At 54.1% G+C, this 21,287-nt stretch overlaps 1 protein-coding gene across 5 annotated transcripts in view; it reads left to right on the plus strand.

The window, feature by feature from the left end:
• ARHGEF10L (Rho guanine nucleotide exchange factor 10 like) overlaps window positions 1–21,287 on the plus strand; it is a 58,762-nt gene that overhangs the window by 23,338 nt on the left and 14,137 nt on the right. For 4 of the 5 annotated variants that reach the window (XM_072917329.1, XM_072917330.1, XM_072917331.1 and 1 more), the window contains 12 exons: window positions 2,418–2,524; window positions 4,952–5,029; window positions 5,103–5,282; window positions 7,986–8,102; window positions 8,201–8,293; window positions 9,015–9,188; window positions 10,648–10,793; window positions 16,108–16,289; window positions 17,395–17,510; window positions 17,601–17,728; window positions 18,590–18,690; window positions 20,397–20,518. In XM_072917329.1, coding sequence (XP_072773430.1) covers window positions 2,418–2,524; window positions 4,952–5,029; window positions 5,103–5,282; window positions 7,986–8,102; window positions 8,201–8,293; window positions 9,015–9,188; window positions 10,648–10,793; window positions 16,108–16,289; window positions 17,395–17,510; window positions 17,601–17,728; window positions 18,590–18,690; window positions 20,397–20,518 — 1,544 coding nt within the window. Of the gene's footprint in view, window positions 1–792; window positions 1,126–2,417; window positions 2,525–4,951; window positions 5,030–5,102; window positions 5,283–7,985; window positions 8,103–8,200; window positions 8,294–9,014; window positions 9,189–10,647; window positions 10,794–16,107; window positions 16,290–17,394; window positions 17,511–17,600; window positions 17,729–18,589; window positions 18,691–20,396; window positions 20,519–21,287 lie in introns of those variants that run through there. The other variant, XM_072917328.1, reaches the window with a different exon arrangement.

A 21,287-nucleotide genomic window follows, 5' to 3' on the forward strand; every position in this document is an offset into this window, starting at 1 on the left:
CATTCCCAAAGCTTCCCATGGGATGGGATTGGCTGCCCGTGTCGCGCCATTCCCTGAGCATTCCCGAAGCTTCCCGTGGGATCGGCTGTGTGTTCCTACCATTCCTGTGGGGTTGGATGAGTGTATCCCGCCATTCCCATGGGATCGGTGCCGCCATTCCAGTGGGATCGATCCCGCCATTCCAGTGGGATCGGTCCCACCATTCCAGTGGGATCAGTCCCACCATTCCCATGGGATCGGTCCCTCCATTCCCATGGGATCGGTCCCACTGTTCCCATGGGATCAGTGCCGCCATTCCAGTGGGATCGATCCTGCCATTCCTGCCATTCCCATGGGATTGGTGCCGCCATTCCCGCCATTCCCATGGGATTGGTCCCGCCATTCCAGTGGGATCGGTCCCGCCATTCCCACCATTCCTGTGGGATTGGTCCTGCCATTCCCGTGGGATTGGTCCCACCATTCCCACCATTCCAGTGGGATCAGTCCCACCATTCCAGTGGGACCAGTGCCGCCATTCCCGTGGGATCGGTCATGCCATTCCCATGGGATTGGTCCCGCCATTCCTGCCGTTCCTATGGGATCGGTCCCGCCATTCCTGTGGGATCGGTCCCACCATTTCCATTGGATCGTTCCCGCCATTCCCGCCGTTCCCATGGGATTGGTTCCGCCATTCCCATGGGATTGGTCCTGCCATTCCTGTGGGATCGGTCCCACCATTTCCATTGGATCGTTCCCGCCATTCCCGTGGGATCGGTCCCGCCATTCCTGTGGGCTTGGTCTTGCCATTCCCGCCATTCCCATGGGATTGGTCCTGCCATTCCCACGGGATGGGTCCCACCGTGCCCCCATGGCCAGCGCGGCTTTGGGGCGCGGCAATCCCGGGAGAGCATCCCCGGGGAGGAGGAGCCGAAATTGGGGAAGGAAAAAGGTCCCCGCGGCCCTTCCCTTCCCTTCCCTTCCTCCTTCCCTCCCCCCAGTCCTTCCCTTTCCCGGGATTTCTGCCCCGGGATGGCGCCGGGGCCATGTGGAGGCGACGGCCGCGCTCCCATCCCAAATTTTCCTTGGCTAATCCCGAGCTTTCCTTGGCTCGCTCGCCCTCCTCCTCCTCGGCTGCTTCCGCCTCGGGTAAGGGCTGCCCGCTCCGGCGCTTCCCGCTTTTCCTGCGCTCCCGGCTCCTTTTCCCGGCTCCTTTTCCCGTTTCCCGCTGTCTTGGAGCCAGGACGAGGTGCTGTTCCCGCTGTTTCTGGGCGGATTTTTGGGATGGGGACCCTCCCTGTCCCCTCCCCTTGGCGTTGTCCCGGTCCCCAGTCCGGCACTTCCCCTTTTCCCGACCCCTTTTCTCGTCTCCTTTTCCCGACTCCTTTTCCCGTATCCCGCTGTCTGCTCCTGCTGTTTCCTGGTAGATTTTTGGGATGGGGACCCTCCCTGTCCCCTCCCCTTGGCGTTGTCCTGATCCCCAGTCCGGCACTTCCCCTTTTCCCGGCCCCTTTTCCCATCTCCTTTTCCCGACTCCCTTTTCCAGGCTCCTTTTCCCGTATCCCGCTGTCTGCTCCGGCTGTTTCCTGGCAGATTTTTGGGATGGGGACCCTCCCTGTCCCCTCCCCTTGGCGCTGTCCCAGTCCCCAGTCCGGCACTTCCCCTTTTCCCGTCTCCTTTTCCCGTCTCCTTTTCCCGACTCCCTTTTCCCGACTCCCTTTTCCCGACTCCCTTTTCCCGACTCCCTTTTCCCGACCCCCTTTTCCCGACCCCCTTTTCCCGACTCCTTTTCCCGACTCCTTTTCCCAACTCCCTTTTCCCGACTCCTTTTCCCGACTCCTTTTCCCGTATTCCGCTGTCTGCTCCTGCTGTTTCCTGGCAGATTTTTGGGATGGGGACCCTCCCTGTCCCCTCCCCTTGGCATTGTCCCGGTCTCCAGTCTGGCACTTCTCCTTTTCCCGACTCCCTTTTCCTGACTCCCTTTTCCCGACTCCCTTTTCCCGACTCCCTTTTCCCGTCTCCTTTTCCCATCTCCTTTTCCCGTCTCCTTTTCCCATCTCCTTTTCCCGACTCCCTTTTCCCGTCTCCTTTTCCCAACTCCCTTTTCCCAACTCCCTTTTCCCAACTCCCTTTTCCCGACTCCCTTTTCCCGACTCCTTTTCCCGACTCCTTTTCCCGGCATCTTTTCCCGACCCCTTTTCCCGACTCCTTTTCCCATATCCCGCTGTCTGCTCCTGCTGTTTCCTGGCAGATTTTTGGGATGGGGACCCTCCCTGTCCCCTTTCAGTCCATCCCTGCTCCTGCCCGGCTCATCCCGGTGTCCGGTGGTTGCTCTGGATGGACACGGGATACCGGGAACGCCGGGAGAGCCGGGCTGTGCCTGCGGCCCCGGGAGGCTCAGTTTGGGGTCAGTTTGGGGTTTTTTGGTGTTCCCCGTGCAGGGGACTCGGAGGAGGAGGACACCGGGTTCCTGGAGGTCACCGTGTCCGACATGCGGCACCCCCCGCCCGAGCTGGGCCCCGCGCCCGAGGGGCTGAGCCCGCAGCAGGTCCGGGAGCGCTTTCCTGGGGTTGGGACTGGGGTTTCCTGGGATGGGATCGGGGCTTTCCTGGGGTTGGGACTGGGGTTTCCTGGGGTTGGGATTGGGGTTTCCTGGGGTTGGGATCAGGGCTTTCCTGGGGTTGGGATCGGGGATTTCCTGGGATTGGGATCGGGCTTTCCTGGGGTTGGGATCGGGGCTTTCCTGGGGGGTTGGGATCAGGGCTTTCCTGGGATTGGGATTGGGCTTTTCTGGGATTGGGATCAGGGCTTTCCTGGGATTGGGATCGGGGCTTTCCTGGGGTTGGGATCGGGGTTTCCTGGGATTGGGATCGGGGTTTTCCTGGGGTTGGGATCGGGGTTTCCTGGGGTTGGGATCGGGGTTTCCTGGGGTTGGGATCGGGGCTTTCCTGGGGTTGGGATCGGAGCTTTCCTGGGATTTGGATCGGGGTTTCCTGGGATTGGGATCAGGGCTTTCCTGGGATTGGGATTGGGGATTTCCTGGCGTTGGGATCGGGGTTTCCTGGGATTGGGATCGGGGCTTTCCTGGGGTTGGGATCAGGGTATTCCTCGGGTTGGGATCGGGGTTTCCTGGGGTTGGGATCGGGGCTTTCCTGGGGTTGGGATCAGGGTATTCCTCGGGTTGGGATCGGGGTTTCCTGGGATTGGGATCGGGGCTTTCCTGGGGTTGGGATCAGGGTATTCCTCGGGTTGGGATCGGGGTTTCCTGGGATTGGGATCGGGGTTTCCTGGGGTTGGGATCGGGGTTTCCTGGGGTTGGGATCGGGGCTTTCCTGGGGTTGGGATCGGGGCTTTCCTGGGATTGGGATCGGGGCTTTCCTGGGATTGGGATCGGGGCTTTCCTGGGATCTCCCGGGATGGGGTCCTGCATGGGCTCTGTGGGGATCAAGACTTTCCTGGGATTTCCTGGGATCAAGGCTTTCCCAGGATCCCCAGGGATTGGGGCTTTTGTGGGGTTTCCTAGGATAGGGGCTTTCCTGGGATTTCCTGGGATTGGGGCTTTCCTGGGATTGGGATCGGGGCTTTCCTGGGATTGGGATCGGGGTTTCCTGGGGTTGGGATCGGGGTTTCCTGGGGTTGGGATCGGGGCTTTCCCGTGTTTGGGATCTCGGTGCTTTCCCGGGATCTGGGGGCTCCGGGTGTCCTCGGGGCCCTGTGGTTGAGGAACGAGGAACGGCTGAGTCAGCAGAACCGGCGCTGCTGAGTCAGCACTTCCGCAGGGCCGGCCTGGTTCCCTTTTCCTGGGATTTGGGGTTGGGGGTCACGGCTGAGCCCCACGGGCTGGGCCTGCCTCTCCCCTCTCCTGGGGTTTGGGATTTTGGGATCAGGGCTGTACCTGCGTTTGTGGATTCCGGGATCGGGGATTTTGGGATCAGGGCTGTGCCTGCCTTTCCCTGATCCTGGGATCAGGGATTTTGGGATCATGCCTGTGCCTGCCTTTCCCTGATCCTGGAACTCAGGACTCTGGGATCAGGGCTGTGCCTGCATTTTCCTCATCCCAGGATTAGGGATTTTGGGATCAGGGCTGTGCCTGCCTTTCTGAATTCCAGGATCCGGGATTTTGGGATCATGTTTGTGCCTGCATTTCCCTGATCCCAGAGTTGGGCATTTTGGGATCATGGCTGTGCCTGCATTTCCCTGATCCTGGAACTCAGGACTCTGGGATCAGGGCTGTGCCTGCATTTCCCAGATTTTGGGATTGGGAATTTTGGGATCATGGCTGTGCCTGCATTTCTGGATCCCGGGATTAGGAATTTTGGGATCAGGGCTGTGCCTGTATTTCTGGATCCTGGGATTGGGGATTTTGGGATCAGGGCTGTGCCTGCATTTCCCAGATTTTGGGATTGGGAATTTTGGGATCATGGCTGTGCCTGCATTTCTGGATCCCGGGATTAGGAATTTTGGGATCAGGGCTGTGCCTGTATTTCTGGATCCTGGGATTGGGGATTTTGGGATCAGGGCTGTGCCTGCATTTCCCTGATCTTGGGATCGGGAATTTTGGGATCATGGCTGTGCCTGCATTTCCCTGATCCCAGGATTGGGGATTTTGGGATCCGGGCTGTGCCTGCATTTCCCTGATCCCAGGATTAGGGATTTTGGGATCAGGGCTGTGCCTGCCTTTCTGAATCCCATGATCGGGGATTTTGGGATCAGGGCTGTGCCTGCATTTCCCTGATCCCGGGATCGGGTATTTTGGGATCATGGCTATGCCAGCATTTTCCTCACCCCAGGATTGGAGATTTTGGGATCAGGGCTGTGCCTGCCTTTGTGGATCCCGGGATCGGGGATTTTGGGATCATGGCTGTACCTACCTTTCCCTGATCTTGGGATCGGGGAATTTTGGGATCAGGGCTGTGCCTGCCTTTCCCTGATCCTGGGATCGGGGATTTTGGGCTCAGGCTCCGGTGCCCCGCAGGTGCTCCGGCGGCACATCCTGGGCTCCATCGTGCAGAGCGAGCGCAGCTACGTGGACTCCCTGAAGCGCATCCTGCAGGTGGGGCCGGGGCGGGGCGGGACGGGGATCCCCCGGCGCGGATCCCGGGATCCCAACGCCGCCGTTCCCGCAGGATTACCGGAACCCGCTGCTGGAGATGGAGCCCAAGGTGCTGAGCGCCCGCAAGTGCCAGGTGGTGTTCTTCCGGCTGAAGGAGATCCTGCAGTGCCACTCCATGTTCCAGATCGCCCTGGCCTCCCGCGTGGCCGAGTGGGATTCCAACGAGAAGATCGGGGACCTCTTCGTGGCCTCGGTGCGGGGGAAATGGGAACGGCCCCAAATCCCGACAGGGGCTTGGCAAAAACTGGGAATGGCCACAAATCCCATCAGGGGCTGGGCAAAAACTGGGAACGGCCCCAAAATCCCATCAGGGGCCGAGCAAAAACTGGGAACGGCCCCAAAATCCCATCAGGGGCTGGGCAAAAACTGGGAACTGCCCCAAAATCCCACCAGGGGCTCGGCAAAAACTGGGAATGGCCCCAAAATCCCATCAGGGGCAGGGCAAAAATTGGGAATGGCCTCAAAATCTCACCAGGGGTCGAGCAAAAACTGGGAATGGCCCCAAAATCCCACCAGGGGCCGGGCAAAAACTGGGAATGGCCCCAAAATCCCACCAGGGGCCGGGCAAAAACTGGGAATGGCCACAAATCCCATAAAGAAACAGGAATGGCCCCAAATCCCACCGGGGTCCCAGCAAAAACTGGGACTGGCCCCAAATCCTGCTGCAATGCCAGCAAAAGTTGGAAATTATCACAAATCCCACTGGGGTCCCAGCAAAAACCGGGAATGGCCCCAAGTCTTACTGGGATCCCAGCAAAACCTGGGAATGGCCACAAATCCTACTGGGATGTCCGGGAAAAACTGGGAATGGCCACAAATCCTACTGGGATGTCCGGCAAAAACTGGGAATGGCCACAAAATCCCGACAGGGGCTCAGCAAAAAATGGGAACGGCCCCAAAATCCCATCAGGGGCTGGGCAAAAACTGGGAACGGCCCCAAAATCCCAACAGGGGCCGGGCAAAAATTGGGAACGGCCCCAAAATCCCACCAGGGGCCGGGCAAAAACTGGGAATGGCCACAAATCCCATAAAGAAACAGGAATGGCCCCAAATCCCACCGGGGTCGCAGCAAAAACTGGGAACGGTCCCAAAAATCCCATAAAGAAACAGAAGTGGCCCCGACTCATTTTAGTGAAGCCCCACCTCATTTTTTGGAAGCCCCACCTCATTTTTTGGAAGCCCCACCTCATTTTTTGGAAGCCCCACCTCATTTTTTGGAAGCTCCACCCCATTTTTTGGAAGCCCCACCTCATTTTTTGGAAGCCCCACCCAGTTTTTGTGAAGCCCCACCTGGATTTTGGAAGCCCCACCCAGTTTTTGTGACACCCCACCCCATTTTTTGGAAGCCCCACCTCATTTTTTGGAAGCCCCACCCCATTTTTTTGGAAGCCCCACCTGGTTTTTGGAAGCCCCGCCTGTTTTTGTGAAGCCCCACCTGATTTTTGGAAGCCCCACTTCATTTCTGGAAGCCCCACCCCATTTTTTGAAAGCCCCACCCAGTTTTTGGAAGCCCCACCCAGTTTTTGTGAAGCCCCACCTCATTTTTTGGAATCCCCACCTCATTTTTATGAAGCCCCACCCCATTTTTTGGAAGCCCCACCCATTTTTTGGAAGCCCCAGCCAGTTTTTCTGAAGCCCCACCCAGTTTTTGGAAGCCCCACCTCATTATTTGGAAGCCCCACCTCATTTTTTGGAAGCTCCACCCAGTTTTTTGGAAGCTCCACGTCATTTTTTGGAAGCCCCACCCAGTTTTTGTGAAGCCCCACCCAGTTTTTGTGAAGCCCCACCTGGTTTTTGGAAGCCCCACCTCATTTTTTGGAAGCCCCATCCAGTTTTTGTGAAGCCCCACCCAGTTTTTGTGAAGCCCCACACAGTTTTTGTGAAGCCCCACCTCATTTTTTGGAAGCCCCACCCAGTTTTTGTGAAGCCCCACCTGGTTTTTGGAAGCCCCACCTGGTTTTTGTGAAGCCCCACCTGTTTTTTTGGAAGCCCCACCTCATTTTTTGGAAGCCCCACCCCATTTTTGTGAAGCCCCACACAGTTTTTGTGAAGCCCCACCCCATTTTTTGAAAGCCCCACCTGGTTTTTGTGAAGCCCCACCTGGTTTTTGGAAGTCCCACCTGGTTTTTGGAAGCCCCACCTCATTTTTTGGAAGCCCCACCCAGTTTTTGGAAGCCCCACCTCATTTTTTGGAAGCCCCACCCAGTTTTTATGAAGCCCCACCCAGTTTTTGGAAGCCCCACCCAATTTTTGGAAGCCCCACCTCCTTTTTTGGAAGCCCCACCCAGTTTTTGTGAAGCCCCACCCCATTTTTGAAAGCCCCACCCAGTTTTTGTGAAGCCCCACCCCACTTTTTGGAAGCCCCACCTCATTTTTTGGAAGCCCCACCCATTTTTTGTGAAGCCCCACCTCATTTTTTGGAAGCCCCACCTGGTTTTTGGAAGGTCCACCCCATTTTGTGGAAGCCCCACCACATTTTTTGGAAGCCCCACCTCATTTTTAGGAAGCCCCACCTGGTTTTTGGAAGCCCCACCTGGTTTTTGGAAGCCCCACCCAGTTTTTGTGAAGCCCCACCTCATTTTTTGGAAGCCCCACCCACTTTTTGTGAAGCCCCACCTCATTTTTTGGAAGCTCCACCCAGTTTTTGAAAATCCCACCCCATTTTTTGGAAGCCCCACCCAGTTTTTGTGAAGCCCCACCTCATTTTTGTGAAGCCCCACCCAGTTTTTGTGAAGCCCCACCCAGTTTTTGTGAAGCCCCACCTCATTTTTTGGAAGCCCCACCTCATTTTTTGGAAGCTCCATCCAGTTTTTGTGAAGCCCCACCCCATTTTTTGGAAGCCCCACCCAGTTTTTGTGACACCCCACCCCATTCCCGCTCTCCCATCCTCTCCCAGTTCTCCAAGTCCATGGTGCTGGACGTCTACAGCGACTACGTCAACAACTTCACGGCGGCCATGTCCCTGATCAAGAAGGCCTGTCTGACCAAACCCGCCTTCCTGGACTTCCTCAAGGTCAGCGCGGCCCCTCCGGGCTCGGCTTTTCCCAAAATTCCCGTTTTTTGGTGGCGTGTCCCCAAAACCCCCGTCACCGTGGCGTTTCCCCGCCGCAGAAGCGGCAGATGGCCAGCGCCGACCGCGTCACGCTCTACGGGCTGATGGTGAAGCCCATCCAGAGGTTCCCCCAGTTCATCCTCCTCCTGCAGGTGAGAGCGGGGAGAGGCTCTGGAGGACTTCAGGGAGGTTCTGGAGAAGGTTTTGGGGAGGTTCTGAAAGAGGTTTTTGGGACGTTCTGGAGAAGGTTTGGGGAGCTTTTGGAGGAGGTTTGGGAGGTTCTGGAGAGGGTTTTGGGGAGTTTTTGGAGGAGGTTTCGGGAGGTTCTGGAGAACGTTTTGGGGAGGTTTTGGGAGGTTCTGGAGAAGGTCCAGAGGAGGTTCTGAAGGAGGTTTTTGGGAGGTTCTGGAGAGGGTTTTGGGGAGCTTTTGAAGGAGGTTTTTGGGAGGTTCTAGAGAAGGTTTTGGGAGCTTTTGGATGAGGTTTTGGGAGGTTCTGGAAAGGGTTTTGGGGAGTTTTTGGAGGAGGTTTTTGTGAGGTTCTGGAGAAGGTCCAGAGAAGGTTCTGGAGAAGGTTTTTGGAAGGTTCTGGAGGAGGTTTTGGGGAGGCTCTGGAAAAAGACTGGGGAGGTTCTGGAGAAGGTTTTGAGGAGGTTCTGGAGAAGATTTTTTGGAGGTTCTGGAGGAGGTTTTGGGGAGGTTCTGGAGACGCACCTCTTTGGGACGTTCTGGAGAGGGACACACTTGGGAATGAACACCCTGGTTGGATTTTTGGATCCACCCAAGGATCACCCTCCAAACCTCAGCGTTGGAGGCTCCGTAAGCGTTGCCGTGGCGGTTCCTCAGGGCCATTCCCGGTGTTTCCGTGTCCCAGGACATGCTGAAGAACACCCCGCGCGGCCACGCCGACCGCCTGTCCCTGCAGCTGGCGCTGACCGAGCTGGAGACGCTGGCCGAGAAGCTCAACGAGCAGAAGCGCTTGGCCGACCAGGTGGCCGAGATGCAGCAGCTCAGCAAGAGCATCAGCGACCGCAGCAGCTTCAGCAAGGTGGGGGCTCCTCGTCACCTTCATCTTCATCCTCATCCTCCTGCTCATCTTCATCCTCCTCCTCGTCCTCACCTCATTTTCCTCATTTTCCTCATTTTCCTCATCCTCCTTCGTCCTCCTTCGTCCTCCTTGTCCACCTCAACCTTCTCATCCTCACCTCATCTTGTCCTCCTTTTCCTCATCCTCATTCTCATCCTTGTCCTCATCTTCCTCCTCGTTCTTCTCGTCCTCGTCCTCGTCGTCCTCGTCCTCCTCCTCCTCCTCGTCCTCCTCGTCCTCCTCGTCCTCCTTCATCCTCCTTCATCCTCCTTCATCCTCCTTCATCCTCCTTCATCCTCCTTCATCCTCCTCGTCTTCCTCAACCTCCTCATCCTCACCTCATCTTCCTCATCCTCCTTTTCTTCATCCTTATTCTCATCCTCATCATCCTTGTCCTCCTTCTTGTTCTCATCCTCCTCATCCTCCTCCTCATCCTTCTCATCCTCATCTTCCTTGTCCTCCACCTTATCTTTCTTCCTCCTTTTCCTCATCCTCATTCTCATCCTTATCATCCTTCTCCTCCTCCTCGTTCTTGTCCTCCTCATCTTCCTCCTCGTTCTTCTCTTCCTCATTTTCCTCATCCTCCTTTTCTTTGTCCTCCTTCTCGTCTTCCTCCTCGTCTTCCTCGTCCTCCTCCTCCTCCTCGTCGTCCTCCGCTTCCTCGTCCTCCTTTTTTTTTTGTTTTTTGGGAGGTTCTGGAGAAGGTTTTTGGGAGGATCTGGAGAAGGTTTTTGGGAGAATCTGGAGGACGTTTTTGGGAGGATCTGGAGAAGGTTTTTGGGAGGATCTGGAGAAGGTTTTTGGGAGGATCTAGAGGAGGTTCTTGGGAGCTTTTGGAGAAGTTCTGGGGAGCAGTGGAGAAGGTTTTTGGGAGGATCTAGAGAAGGTTTTTGGGAGGATCTGGAGAAGGTTTTTGGGAGGATCTGGAGAAGGTTTTGGAGGAGTTTTTTTTGATCTTTTGGAGAAGTTCTGGGGAGCAGTGGAGAAAGTTTGGAGAGGTTTTTAAGAAGGTTTTTGGGAGGATCTGGAGAAGGTTTTTGGGAGGATCTGGAGAAGGTTTTTTGAGCTTTTGGAGAAGTTCTGGGGAGCAGTGTAAAAGGTTTGGAGAGGTTCTGGAGGAGGTTTTTGGGAGGATCTGGAGAAGGTTTTTGGGAGGATCTGGAGGAGGTTTTGGGGAGGATCTGGAGAAGGTTTTTGGGAGGTTCTGGAGAAGTTCTGGGGAGCAGTGTAGAAGGTTTGGAGACGTTTTTGAGATAATTTTTGGGAGATTCTGGAGAAGCTTTTGGGAGGCTTAGGACCTTTTGGAGAAGCTTTATATTTTGACAATGCTGGGAATTGGCGATTCCGGCTCCGTGGTGAGATCGGCCGCTCCGGGGTGGCGTCTCCAGCCTGGAGTCACCACCTGGGGGTTGTCCTGCAGCTGCTGAGCTCGGGGCAGCGGCAGCTGCTGCTGTGCGAGACGCTGACCGAGACGGTGTACGGGGACCGCGGGCAGCTCCTCAAGTCCAAGGAGAGGAAGGTGTTCCTGCTCAGCGACCTCCTGGTCTGCGCCAACGTCAACTTCAAGTACGTGCTGGGCACCTCCTGGCCCGGGATCCTCGGGAGATCTCCTCATCCTCTTCCTCATCCTCCTCATCCTTGCCTTCCTCATCCTCATCCTTGATTTCCTCCTCCTCCTCATTCCCGTCCTCTTCATCCTCCTCATCCTCCTCCTTATCATCCTCATCCTCCTTCTCATTTCTGTCCTCTTCGTCCTCCTCGTCTTCCTCCTTGTCCTCCTTATCCTCCTCATCCTCATTTTTGGGGTGAATCCCATCCAGTTTGGGGTGTTTGGGAGAATTCCCATCCATTTTGGGGTTTTGGGGGGAATCCCATTGAGTTCGGGGTTTCTGCGGAGGGGATCCCGTTGAGTTTGGGATTTTTAGGGGGAATCCCATTGAATTCAGGGTGTTTGGGAGAATTCCCAATCATTTTGGGGTTTTGGGGGAATCCCATCGAGTTTAGGGTGTTTGGGAGAATTCCCATCGAGTTTGGGGTGTCTGGGGGGGAATCCCATTGAGTTCGGGGTTTCTGCGGAGGGGATCCCATTGAGTTTGGGTATTTTGGGGGGAATCCCGTTCAGTTTGGGGTTTTGGGGGAAATTCCATTGAGTTTGGGGTGTTTGGGAGAACTCCCATCCCTTTTGGGGTTTTGGGGAGAATCCCATCGAGTTTGGGGGTTTTGGGGGGAATCCCATCGAGTTCGGGGTTTCTGCGGAGGGGATCCCGTTGAGTTTGGGGTTTTTGGAGGAATACCATCCATTTTGGGGTTTTGGGGGGAATCCCATCGAGTTTGGGGTGTTTGGGAGAATTCCCATTGAGTTTGGGGTTTTGGGTGGAATCCCATCCAGTTTGGGGTTTTTTTTGGGGGGAATCCCATTGAATTCAGGGTGTTTGGGAGAATTCCCATTGAGTTTGGGGTTTGAGGGGGGGAGGTTCCCCATAAAGTTTGGGGTTTTGGGGGGGAATCCTATCGCATTTGGGGTTTTGGGGGGAATCCCATCCAGTTTGGGGTTTTGGGGGGGGGAATCCCATTGAATTTGGGGTGTTTGGGAGAATTCCCATTTAGTTTGGGGTTTTGGGGGGAATCCCATCGAATTTGAGGGTTTCAGGTGAATCCCATTGAGTTTGGGGTTTTTAAGGGGGCTTCCAATTGGGTTTGGGGTTTTTGGGAGAAATCCCATCAAGTCTAGGGTTTTTGGTGAGAATCCCATTGAGTTTGGGGGTTTTTTTGAGATTTCACATGGAGTTTGGGGTTTCTGGGGGGAATCCCATCCAGTTTGGGGTTTTTGCGGGGGGGATCCTATTGAGTTTGGGGTGTTTGGGAGAATTCCCATCGAGTTTGGGGTGTTTGGGATAATTCCCATCCAGTTTGGGGTTTCTGGGGATGTTCCCCAATGAATTTGAGTTTTTTTGGGGGAATCTCATCCAGTTTGGGATTTTTGGGGAGGTTCCCCAATGATTTTGGGGTTTTTAAGGGGGATTCCCATCCCGTTTGGGCTTTTTGGGGGAAATCCCATCAAGTCTTGGATTTTTGGTGAGAATCCCATTGAGTTTGAGGTTTTTTTTGAGAATTTCCATTGAGTTTGGGCTTTCTGGGGGGAATCCCATCCAGTTTGGGGTTTTGGGGGGAATCCATTGAGTTTGGGATTTTTTTGAGATTTCCTATGGAGTTTGGGGTTTCTGGAGGGAATCCCATTGAGTTTGGGGTTTTTTTTGGGAAATCCCATCGCGTTTAGGGTTTCCCTGCCCACCTTTGACCCGTGTCCCTCCCTGGTGCTGTGGGGTCTCGGAGCCGCTGTGGGATCCGGGAATGGGGCGGAGTTGGCGGGAAAACATCCCAAAATTCCCCAAATCCCACTGAAATCCCCCAAACCCCACTGAATCCCTCCTTTTCCCCCTCTCCAGGCCAGTGCCTGCAGGGTAGGTGCCAGGCGTGCTGTGCTGTGTCGTGTGCCCCACATTTGGGGGTTCCTGCACGGTGTGGGGTGCTCGGCTTGCGGGGACGCGTTTTCTGGGGGGAAATCCGTGGGTTTTGGGAAAATCTGGGATTTTCTTGACCTGGAATTCTTGCCTCGGCAGAACCCAGCTGGAAATCAGCAGCCCCACATTCGGGGGTTCCTGCACGGTGTGGGTCACTTGGCTTGCCGCACACATATTTTTTGGGGGGGAAAAAATCAGGGTTTGATTTTTTTTGGGGTGCAAAATCCGGGAATTTTGGGAAAACCTGGGATTTTCTTGACCCGGAATTCTTGCCTTGGCAGAGCCCAGCTGGAAATCAGCAGCCCCACATTTGGGGGTTCCTGAACAGTGTGGGGCGCTCGGCTTGCAGCACACATATTTTTTTGGGGGATGAAAATCAGGATTTGGTGGTTTTTTTGGGGTGCAAAATCCAGGGATTTTGGGAAAATCTGGGATTTTCTCAACCTGGAATTCTTGCCTTGGCAGAACCCAGCTGGAAATCAGCAGCCCCACATTTGGGGGCTCCTGCACGGTGTGGGGCACTTGGCTTGCAGCACAGATTTTTTTTGGGGGGGAAAAAATCAGGATTTGGTTTTTTTTTGGGGTGCAAAATTCAGGGATTTTGGGAAAATCTGGAATTTTCTTGACCTGGAATTCTTGCCTTGGCAGAGGGCAGCTGGAAATCAGCAGCCCCACATTTGGGGGTTCCTGCACAGTGTGGGGTGCTCGGCTTGCAGCACACATATTTTTTTGTGGGGGGGAAAATCAGGGTTTGGATTTTTTTGGGGAGGAAAATCTGGGGATTTTGGGAAAATCTGGGATTTTCTTGACCTGGAATTCTTGGCTTGGCAGAGCCCAGCTGGAAATCAGCAGCCCCACATTTGGGGGTTCCTGAACAGTGTGGGGTGCTCGGCTTGCAGCACACATATTTTTTTTGTGGGGGGAAAATCAGGGTTTGATTTTTTTTGGGGTGCAAAATCTGGGGATTTTGAGAAAATCCGGGATTTTCTTGACCTGGAATTCTTGTCCTGGCAGAGGGCAGCTGGAAATCAGCAGCCCCACATTTGGGGGCTCCTGCACGGTGTGGGGCAGTACATGTGTTTTTTGGTGGGAGGGAAAACCAGAGGTGGTTTTTTTGGGGGGCAGGGGGTGAAAATATGGGAATTTTGGGAAAACCTGTGATTTTCTTGACCCGGAATCCTTGTCCTGGCAGAGGGCAGCTGGAAATCAGCAGCCCCACATTTGGGGGCTCCTGCACGGTGTGGGCATTACACATATTTTTTTTGGGGGGAAAAACCAGAGGTGGTTTTTTTGGGGGCAGGGGGCGGAAATATGGGAATTTTGGGAAAACCTGGGATTTTCTTGACCCGGAATCGTTGTCTTGGCAGAGGGCAGCTGGAAATCAGCAGCCCCACATTTGGGGGCTCCTGCACGGTGTGGGGTGCTCGGCTTGCAGCACAGATTTTTTTGGGGGGGGGAAAAATCAGGGTTTGGTGGTTTTTTTGGGGTGCAAAATCCAGGGATATTGGGAAAATCTGGGATTTTGTTGACCTGGAATTCTTGCCTTGGCAGAGCCCAGCTGGAAATCAGCAGCCCCACATTTGGGGTTCCTGCACGGTGTGGGGCAGTGCATGTATTTTTTGGTGGGAGGGAAAACCAGAGGTGTTTTTTAGGGGGCGAGGGGTGAAAATATAGGAATTTTGGGAAAATCTGGGATTTTCTTGACCCGGAATCCTTGTCTTGGCAGAACCCAGCTGGAAATCAGCAGCCCCACATTTGGGGGCTCCTGAACAGTGTGGGGCACTTGGCTTGCAGCACACATATTTTTTTGTGGGAAAAATCAGGCTTTGTATTTTTTTTGGGGTGCAAAATCCAGGGATTTGGGGAAAATCTGAGATTTTCTTGACCCGGAATTCTTGCCTTGGCAGAGCCCAGCTGGAAATCAGCAGCCCCACATTTGGGGGTTCCTGCACGGTGTGGGGCGCTTGGCTCTCAGTACATATATTTTTTTTGGGGAAAAGACAGGGGTGGTTTGTTTTTTTTTTGGTGTGGGGGAGGAAATCTGGGGATTTTGGGAAAATCCGGGATTTTCTTGACCTGGAATTCTTCCCTTGGCAGAGCCCAGCTGGAAATCAGCAGCCCCACATTTGGGGGTTCCTGCACGGTGTGGGGCAGTACACATATTTTTTGCGGGGGGGGGAAAACCAGAGGTGGTTTTTTTGGGGGCGAGGGGTGAAAATATGGGAATTTTGGGAAAATATGGGATTTTCTTGACCCGGAATCCTTGTCTTGGCAGAGGGCAGCTGGAAATCAGCAGCCCCACATTTGGGGGTTCCTGCACAGTGTGGGGCGCTTGGCTTGCAGCACACACATTTTTTTGGGGGGGAAAAATCAGGGTTTTGGTTTTTTTGGGGGGTGAAAATCCAGGGATTTTGGGAAATTCTGGGATTTTCTTGACCCGGAATCCTTGTCCTGGCAGAGGGCAGCTGGAAATCAGCAGCCCCACATTTGGGGGTTCCTGCACGGTGTGGGGCGCTCAGCTTGCAGCACACATATTTTTTTGGGGTTGGAAAATCGGGGTTTGATTTTTTTTTGGGGTGCAAAACCCAGGGATTTTGGGAAAATCTGGGATTTCGTTGACCTGGAATTCTTGCCTTGGCAGAGGGCAGCTGGAAATCAGCAGCCCCACATTTGGGGGTTCCTGCACGGTGTGGGGCAGTACACATATTCTTTGCGGGGAGGGGAAAAACCAGAGGTGTTTTTTGGGGCAGGGGGCGAAAATATGGGAATTTTGGGAAAACCTGGGATTTTCTTGACCCGGAATCGTTGTCCTGGCAGAGCCCAGCTGGAAATCAGCAGCCCCACATTTGGGGGTTCCTGCACAGTGTGGGGCGCTTGGCTTGCAGTACATATTTTTTTTTTGGGGAAAAGACAGGGGTGTTTTTTTTTTTTTCGGTGACGGGGAGGAAATCCAGGGAATTTTGGGAAAACCTGGGATTTTCTTGACCTGGAATTCTTGGCTTGGCAGAGGGCAGCTGGAAATCAGCAGCCCCACATTTGGGGTTCCTGCACTGTGTGGGGCATTACACATATTTTTTGGGGGAGGGGAAAAACAGAGGTGGTTTTTCTGGGGGCAGGGGGCGAAAATATGGGAATTTTGGGAAAATCTGAGGTTTTCTTGACCTGGAGCTCTTGCCTTGGCAGAACCCAGCTGGAAATCAGCAGCCCCACATTTGGGGTTCCTGTACGGTGTGGGGCAGTACATGTATTTTTTGGTGGGAGGGAAAACCAGAGGTGTTTTTTTGGGGGACAGGGGGCGAAAATCCGGGAATTTTGGGAAAACCTGGGATTTTTTTGACCTGGAATCCTTGTCCTGGCAGAGGGCAGCTGGAAATCAGCAGCCTGGTGCCGCTGGGCCCCAAGTACGTGCTGAAGTGGAGCACGGCCCTGCCGCAGGTGCAGGTGGTGGAGGTGGGACAGGAGAGCGGCGCCGGCGACAAGGACGGAGCCGGAGCCAACGCCGGCACCCGCCGGCACGCGCCCGCCGGCCCGGCCGCGCACAGTGAGCCAGGGGGTTGGGGGGTTTGGGGGGTTTGGGGGATTTGGGGTGTTGTAGGGGATTTGGGGTGTTGTAGGCGATTTGGGGGATTTGGAGGGTTTAGGGGATTTGGGGGATTTGGGGAGTTGTAGGGGATTTGGGGTGTTGTAGGAGATTTGGGGTGTTGTAGGGGATTTGGGGGATTTGGGGGGTTTAGGGGATTTGGGGTGTTGTAGGGGATTTGGGGTGTTGTAGGCGATTTGGGAGATTTGGAGGGTTTAGGGGATTTGGGGGGATTTGGGAGATTTGGGGAGTTTTTAGGGGATTTGGGGAGTTCTAGGGGATTTGGGGATTTTTAGGGGATTTGGGGGGTTTTAGTAGATTTGGGGTGTTGTAGGGGATTTCATCGCTCTCATGGGCTGATGGAGTCATGGATGCAGCACTCGGGGCCGCATTCTGGGTGGGAAAACCTCCCTGGGCTGGGATTTGGGGGTTTTAGGAGATTTGGGCTTTTTTAGGGGATTTGGGGTTTTTTAGGGGATTTGGGGTTTTTTAGGGCATTTGGGGTTTTTTAGGGGATTTGGGGTGTTTTAGGGGATTTCATCTTTCCGAGGGGTAATGAAGTCATGGATGCAGCACTTGGGGCCTCATTCCTGGTGGGAAAACCTCCCTGGGCTGGGATTTGGGGTGTTGTAGGGGATTTGGGGGGGGTTTTAGGGGATTTTGGGGAGTTTTAGGAGATTTCATCGCTCTGATGGGTGATGGAGTCATGGATGCAGCACTCGGGGCCTCATTCCGGGTGGGAAAACCTCCCTGGGCTGGGATTTGGGGGGTTTTAGGGGATTTGGGGTGTTTTTAGGGGATTTGGGGTGCTGTAGGGGATTTGGGGGATTTTAGGGGATTTCACCATTCTGGGAGGTGGTCAGGGCCTCCTTCCTGGTGGGACGACCCTGGTGGGCTGCGATTTCGGGGGTGTCACCGCTCTGGGACTCACCACCCACGGAGGTGTCGGAGGAGCCGCGGCCGTGGGGCCGTCCCTGCTCCGTGCCGGTGCCGAATCCTGGCTTGGCTCCCCTCGGCGTGTGCCCAAAATCCCAAAATCCCAAAATCCCGCTTTTTCCCCCCAAAGACAAGGTCTACCTGGGCCCCCCGCGGCTCTTCCAGGAGCTGCAGGACCTGCAGAAGGACCTGGCGGTGGTGGAGCAGATCACGCTGCTCGTCAGCACCCTGCACGGCACCTACCAGGTACCGCCGGGATCCGGGATCTGGGATCTGGGATTTGGGATCTGGGATTTGGGATCCAGGATCTGAGGGAGCGCTCCCGACCTTCTCCAGAACCTGAACATGACGGTGGCCCAGGACTGGTGCCTGGCCCTGCAGAGGATGATGAAGGTCAAGGAGGAGGAGATCCACTCGGCCAACAAGTGCCGCCTGCGGCTGCTGCTGCCCGGGAAACCCGACAAGTGAGCCGGGAGGAGGAGGAGGAGGAGGGCGAGGAAGGGCGGGAGGAAGAAGATGGGCAGGAGGAAGAAGAGGAGGAGCAGGATGAAGAGCCAGATGAGGATGATGAGGAAGAAGAGGATGAGGAAATGAGGATAAGGAAGAGGTGGAGGAGGAAGAGAAGAAATGAGGAGGAAAAAGAGCAGGATGAAGATGAGGAGGAGGAGGATGGGGATGAGGATGAAGATGAGGAGGAGGATGATGGGGGTTAGAATGAAGATGATGAGGAGGAGGATGATGGGGATGAAGGTGAAGATGAGGAGGAGGAGGATGGGGATGAAAATGAGGAGGAGGAGGATGATGGGGATGAAGACGAGGAGCAGGATGATGGGATGAGGCTGAAGATGAGGAGGATGATGGGGATGAGGCTGAAGATGAGGAAGATGATGGGGGTGACGGTAACGATGATGAGGAGGAGGAGGATGGGGAGGAGGAAGATGATGGGGCGAGGCTGAAGATGAGGAGGATGATGGGGATGAGGATAATGATGATGAGGAGGATGGGGAGGAGAAGGATGATGGTGGTGAGGATGAAGATGAAGAGGAGGATGATGGGATGAGGCTGAAGATGAGGAGGATGAGGATGGGGAGGAGGAGGATGATGGGGGTGAGGATAACGATGATGAGGAGGAGGATTTGGAGGAGGAGGATGATGGGGTGAGGCTGAAGATGAGGAGGAGGATGATGATGAGGAGGATGGGGAGGAGGAGGATGATGGGGATGAGAATGAAGATGAGGAGGATGATGGGGGTGGCAATAACAATGATGATGAGGATGGGGAGGAGGAGGATGACGGGGCGAGGCTGAAGGCCGCCGTTCCCGCAGGTCTGGGCGCCCCATCAGCGTCATGGTGGTGTTCATCACCCCCAGCCCCCTGAGCAAGATCTCCTGGGTGAACCGGCTGCACCTGGCCAAGATCGGCCTGCGTGAGTCCCGGAGCGGGAAAGGCGGGAAAAATGGGAAAAGCGGGAAAAGCGGGAAAAGCGGGAAAAACGGGATGGGAGGGGCGGCCAGGACAGCGAGGAGCTCTGGGAGACTCTGGGGAAGCTCGTGGAGAAGGTTTGGGAATTCTGTGAGGCGGTCAAGAGGTTCTGGAGAAGGTTTTGGGGAAGTTCTGGAGAAAGTTTGGAAGGTTTTTGGAGGTTTGGGGAATGTTGGGGAGGTTCTGGAGAAGGTTTTCCAGAGGTTCTGGAGAAGGTTTGGGAGGCTTTGGGGAAGCTTGTGGAGAAGGTTTGGGAATTTTCTGTGAAGGTTTTGGGGAGGTTCTGGAGAAAGTTTGGAAGGTTTTTGGAGGTTTGGGGAATGCTGGGGAGGTTCTTGGGGTTTTGGGGAGGTTCTGGAGAAGGTTTTGGAGAGGTTCTGGAAGAGGTTTTGGGAATTTTGGGAGAAGGTTTTGGGGAGGTTCTGGAGGAGGAGTTGACGGTTTTCGGAGAAGGTTTGGGGAAGTTTGGGGAATGTTGGAGAGGTTCTTGGGTTTGGGGAGGTTCTGGATAAGGTTTGGGAGGCTTTGGGGAAAGATTGTGGAGAAGGTTTGGGAACTTTCGGTGAAGGTTTTGGGGAGGTTCTGGAAAAGGTTTTGGGAAAGTTTGGGGAATGTTGGGGAGGTTCTTGGGGTTTGGGGAGGTTCTGGAGAAGGTTTTGGGGAGGTTCCGGAGAAGGTTTGGAAGGTTTTTCAAGAAGGTTTTGGGAAAGTTTGGGGAATGTTGGGGAGGTTCTTGTGGTTTTGGGAATTTTCGGTGAAGGTTTTGGGGAGGTTCTGGAGAAGGTTTGGGAGCCTTTGGGGAAGCTTGTGGAGAATGTTTGGGAATTTTTTGAGAAGGTCGGGAGGTTCTGGAGAAAGTTTGGAAGGTTTTTGGAGAAGGTTTGGGAAGTTTGGGGAATTTTGGGGTAAAAATCTGGAATTCCCGTGGAGCACTAGGCTGGAATCTTTGGGGATTCTCCAGTTTTTAACACTTCATGTTTGGTTTTCCCCATTTTTTTTAAAATCTGGGATAATCCCATTTTTTCCACCCATTTTTTAAAAAATCTGGGATAATCCCATTTTCTTTTCCCCATTTCTTATGAAATCTGGGATGATCCTGTTTGGTTTTCCCCATTTTTAAAAAATCTGGGATAATCCCATTTTCTTTTCCCTATTTTTTATGAAATCTGGGATAATCCTGTTTGCTCTTCCCTATTTTTTAAAAATCTGGGATAGTCCTGTTTGCTTTTCCCCATTTTTTATGAAATCTGGGATAATCCAGTTTGCTCTTCCCTATTATTTTTTAAATCTGTTTGCTTTTCACTTTTTTTTCTTTAAATGTGCGATAATCCCATTTGTTTTTCCCCATTTTTTTAAAGATGTGAGATAATCCTGGTTGCTTTTCCCTATTTTTTTTTGGAAATCTGGGATAATCCCATATCCACGAGCCAAACCCCACACCCCATCCCAGCCTGATACGAGGGAACACCTTAAAATGTGATTTTTATTTCCCATAAATTTGGGTTTTTTTGGTATTTTTTCCCTCTCCACGCTGCAGTAATTCTGAGAAGGGGATGAGGCACATCCCAAATCCATGGAAAACGGGGGATTGGGGTGGGGATGGATCCCGGAGGGGGAGTTTGGGGTGGGGGTGATCCCGGTTTTCCGCAGGGGAGGAGAACCAGCCGGGCTGGCTCTGCCCCGACGAGGACACCAAGAGCCGAGCTCCCTTCTGGTGCCCAATCCTGTCCTGCCACATTCCAGCCTTCTCCTCCAAAGCCTTGGATCTGCAGGTGAGAGCCGGGAAAACCCCGGAATGCCACCCTGGAGGGGGTGGGAAACCCCAAATCCGGGTGAGAAAGGCACAAATCCACTCTGGAGGGGATGGAAAACCCCAAATCCGGGTGGGAAAGGCACAAATCCCATTCCTGAGGGGATGGAAAATCCCAAATCTAGCTGGGAAAGGCACAAATCCCATTCTTGAGGGGATGGGAAACCCCAAATCCGGGTGGGAAAGGCACAAATCCACTCTGGAGGGGATGGAAAATCCCAGATTCAGCTGGGAAAGGCACAAATCCCATTCCTGAGGGACTGGAAAACCCCAAATCCGGGTGAGAAAGGCACTAATCCACTCTGGAGGGGATGGAAAACCCCAAATCCGGCTGGGAAAAGCACAAATTCCATTCCTGAGGGGATGGAAAGTCCCAAATCCGGCTGGGAAAGGCACAAATCCCATTCCTGAGGGGATGGAAAATCCCAGATCCAGGTGGGAAAGGCACAAATCTCATTCTTGAGGGGATGGAAAGTCCCAAATCTGGCTGGGAAAGGCACAAATCCCACACTGGAAGAGGCAGGAATTGATGGAATCCAAGGGGGAAAGTTTGGAATAGCAGCTGGATCCCAAATTTTGGGGAATGTACTGACATCCTGCTTGGGATGATTTGGGTTTTCCATCTCCTTTTCCTTCATATCCATGATTTTGGGGTGGAAAAGCACAAATCCCATGTTGGAGGGGCTGGGAAAAGCAGGAATTGATGGAATCTAAGGGGAAAAGTTGGGAAT

The sequence above is a fragment of the Taeniopygia guttata genome, chromosome 21, assembly GCF_048771995.1.
Source record: "Taeniopygia guttata chromosome 21, bTaeGut7.mat, whole genome shotgun sequence".
Lineage (NCBI taxonomy): Eukaryota > Metazoa > Chordata > Aves > Passeriformes > Estrildidae > Taeniopygia > Taeniopygia guttata.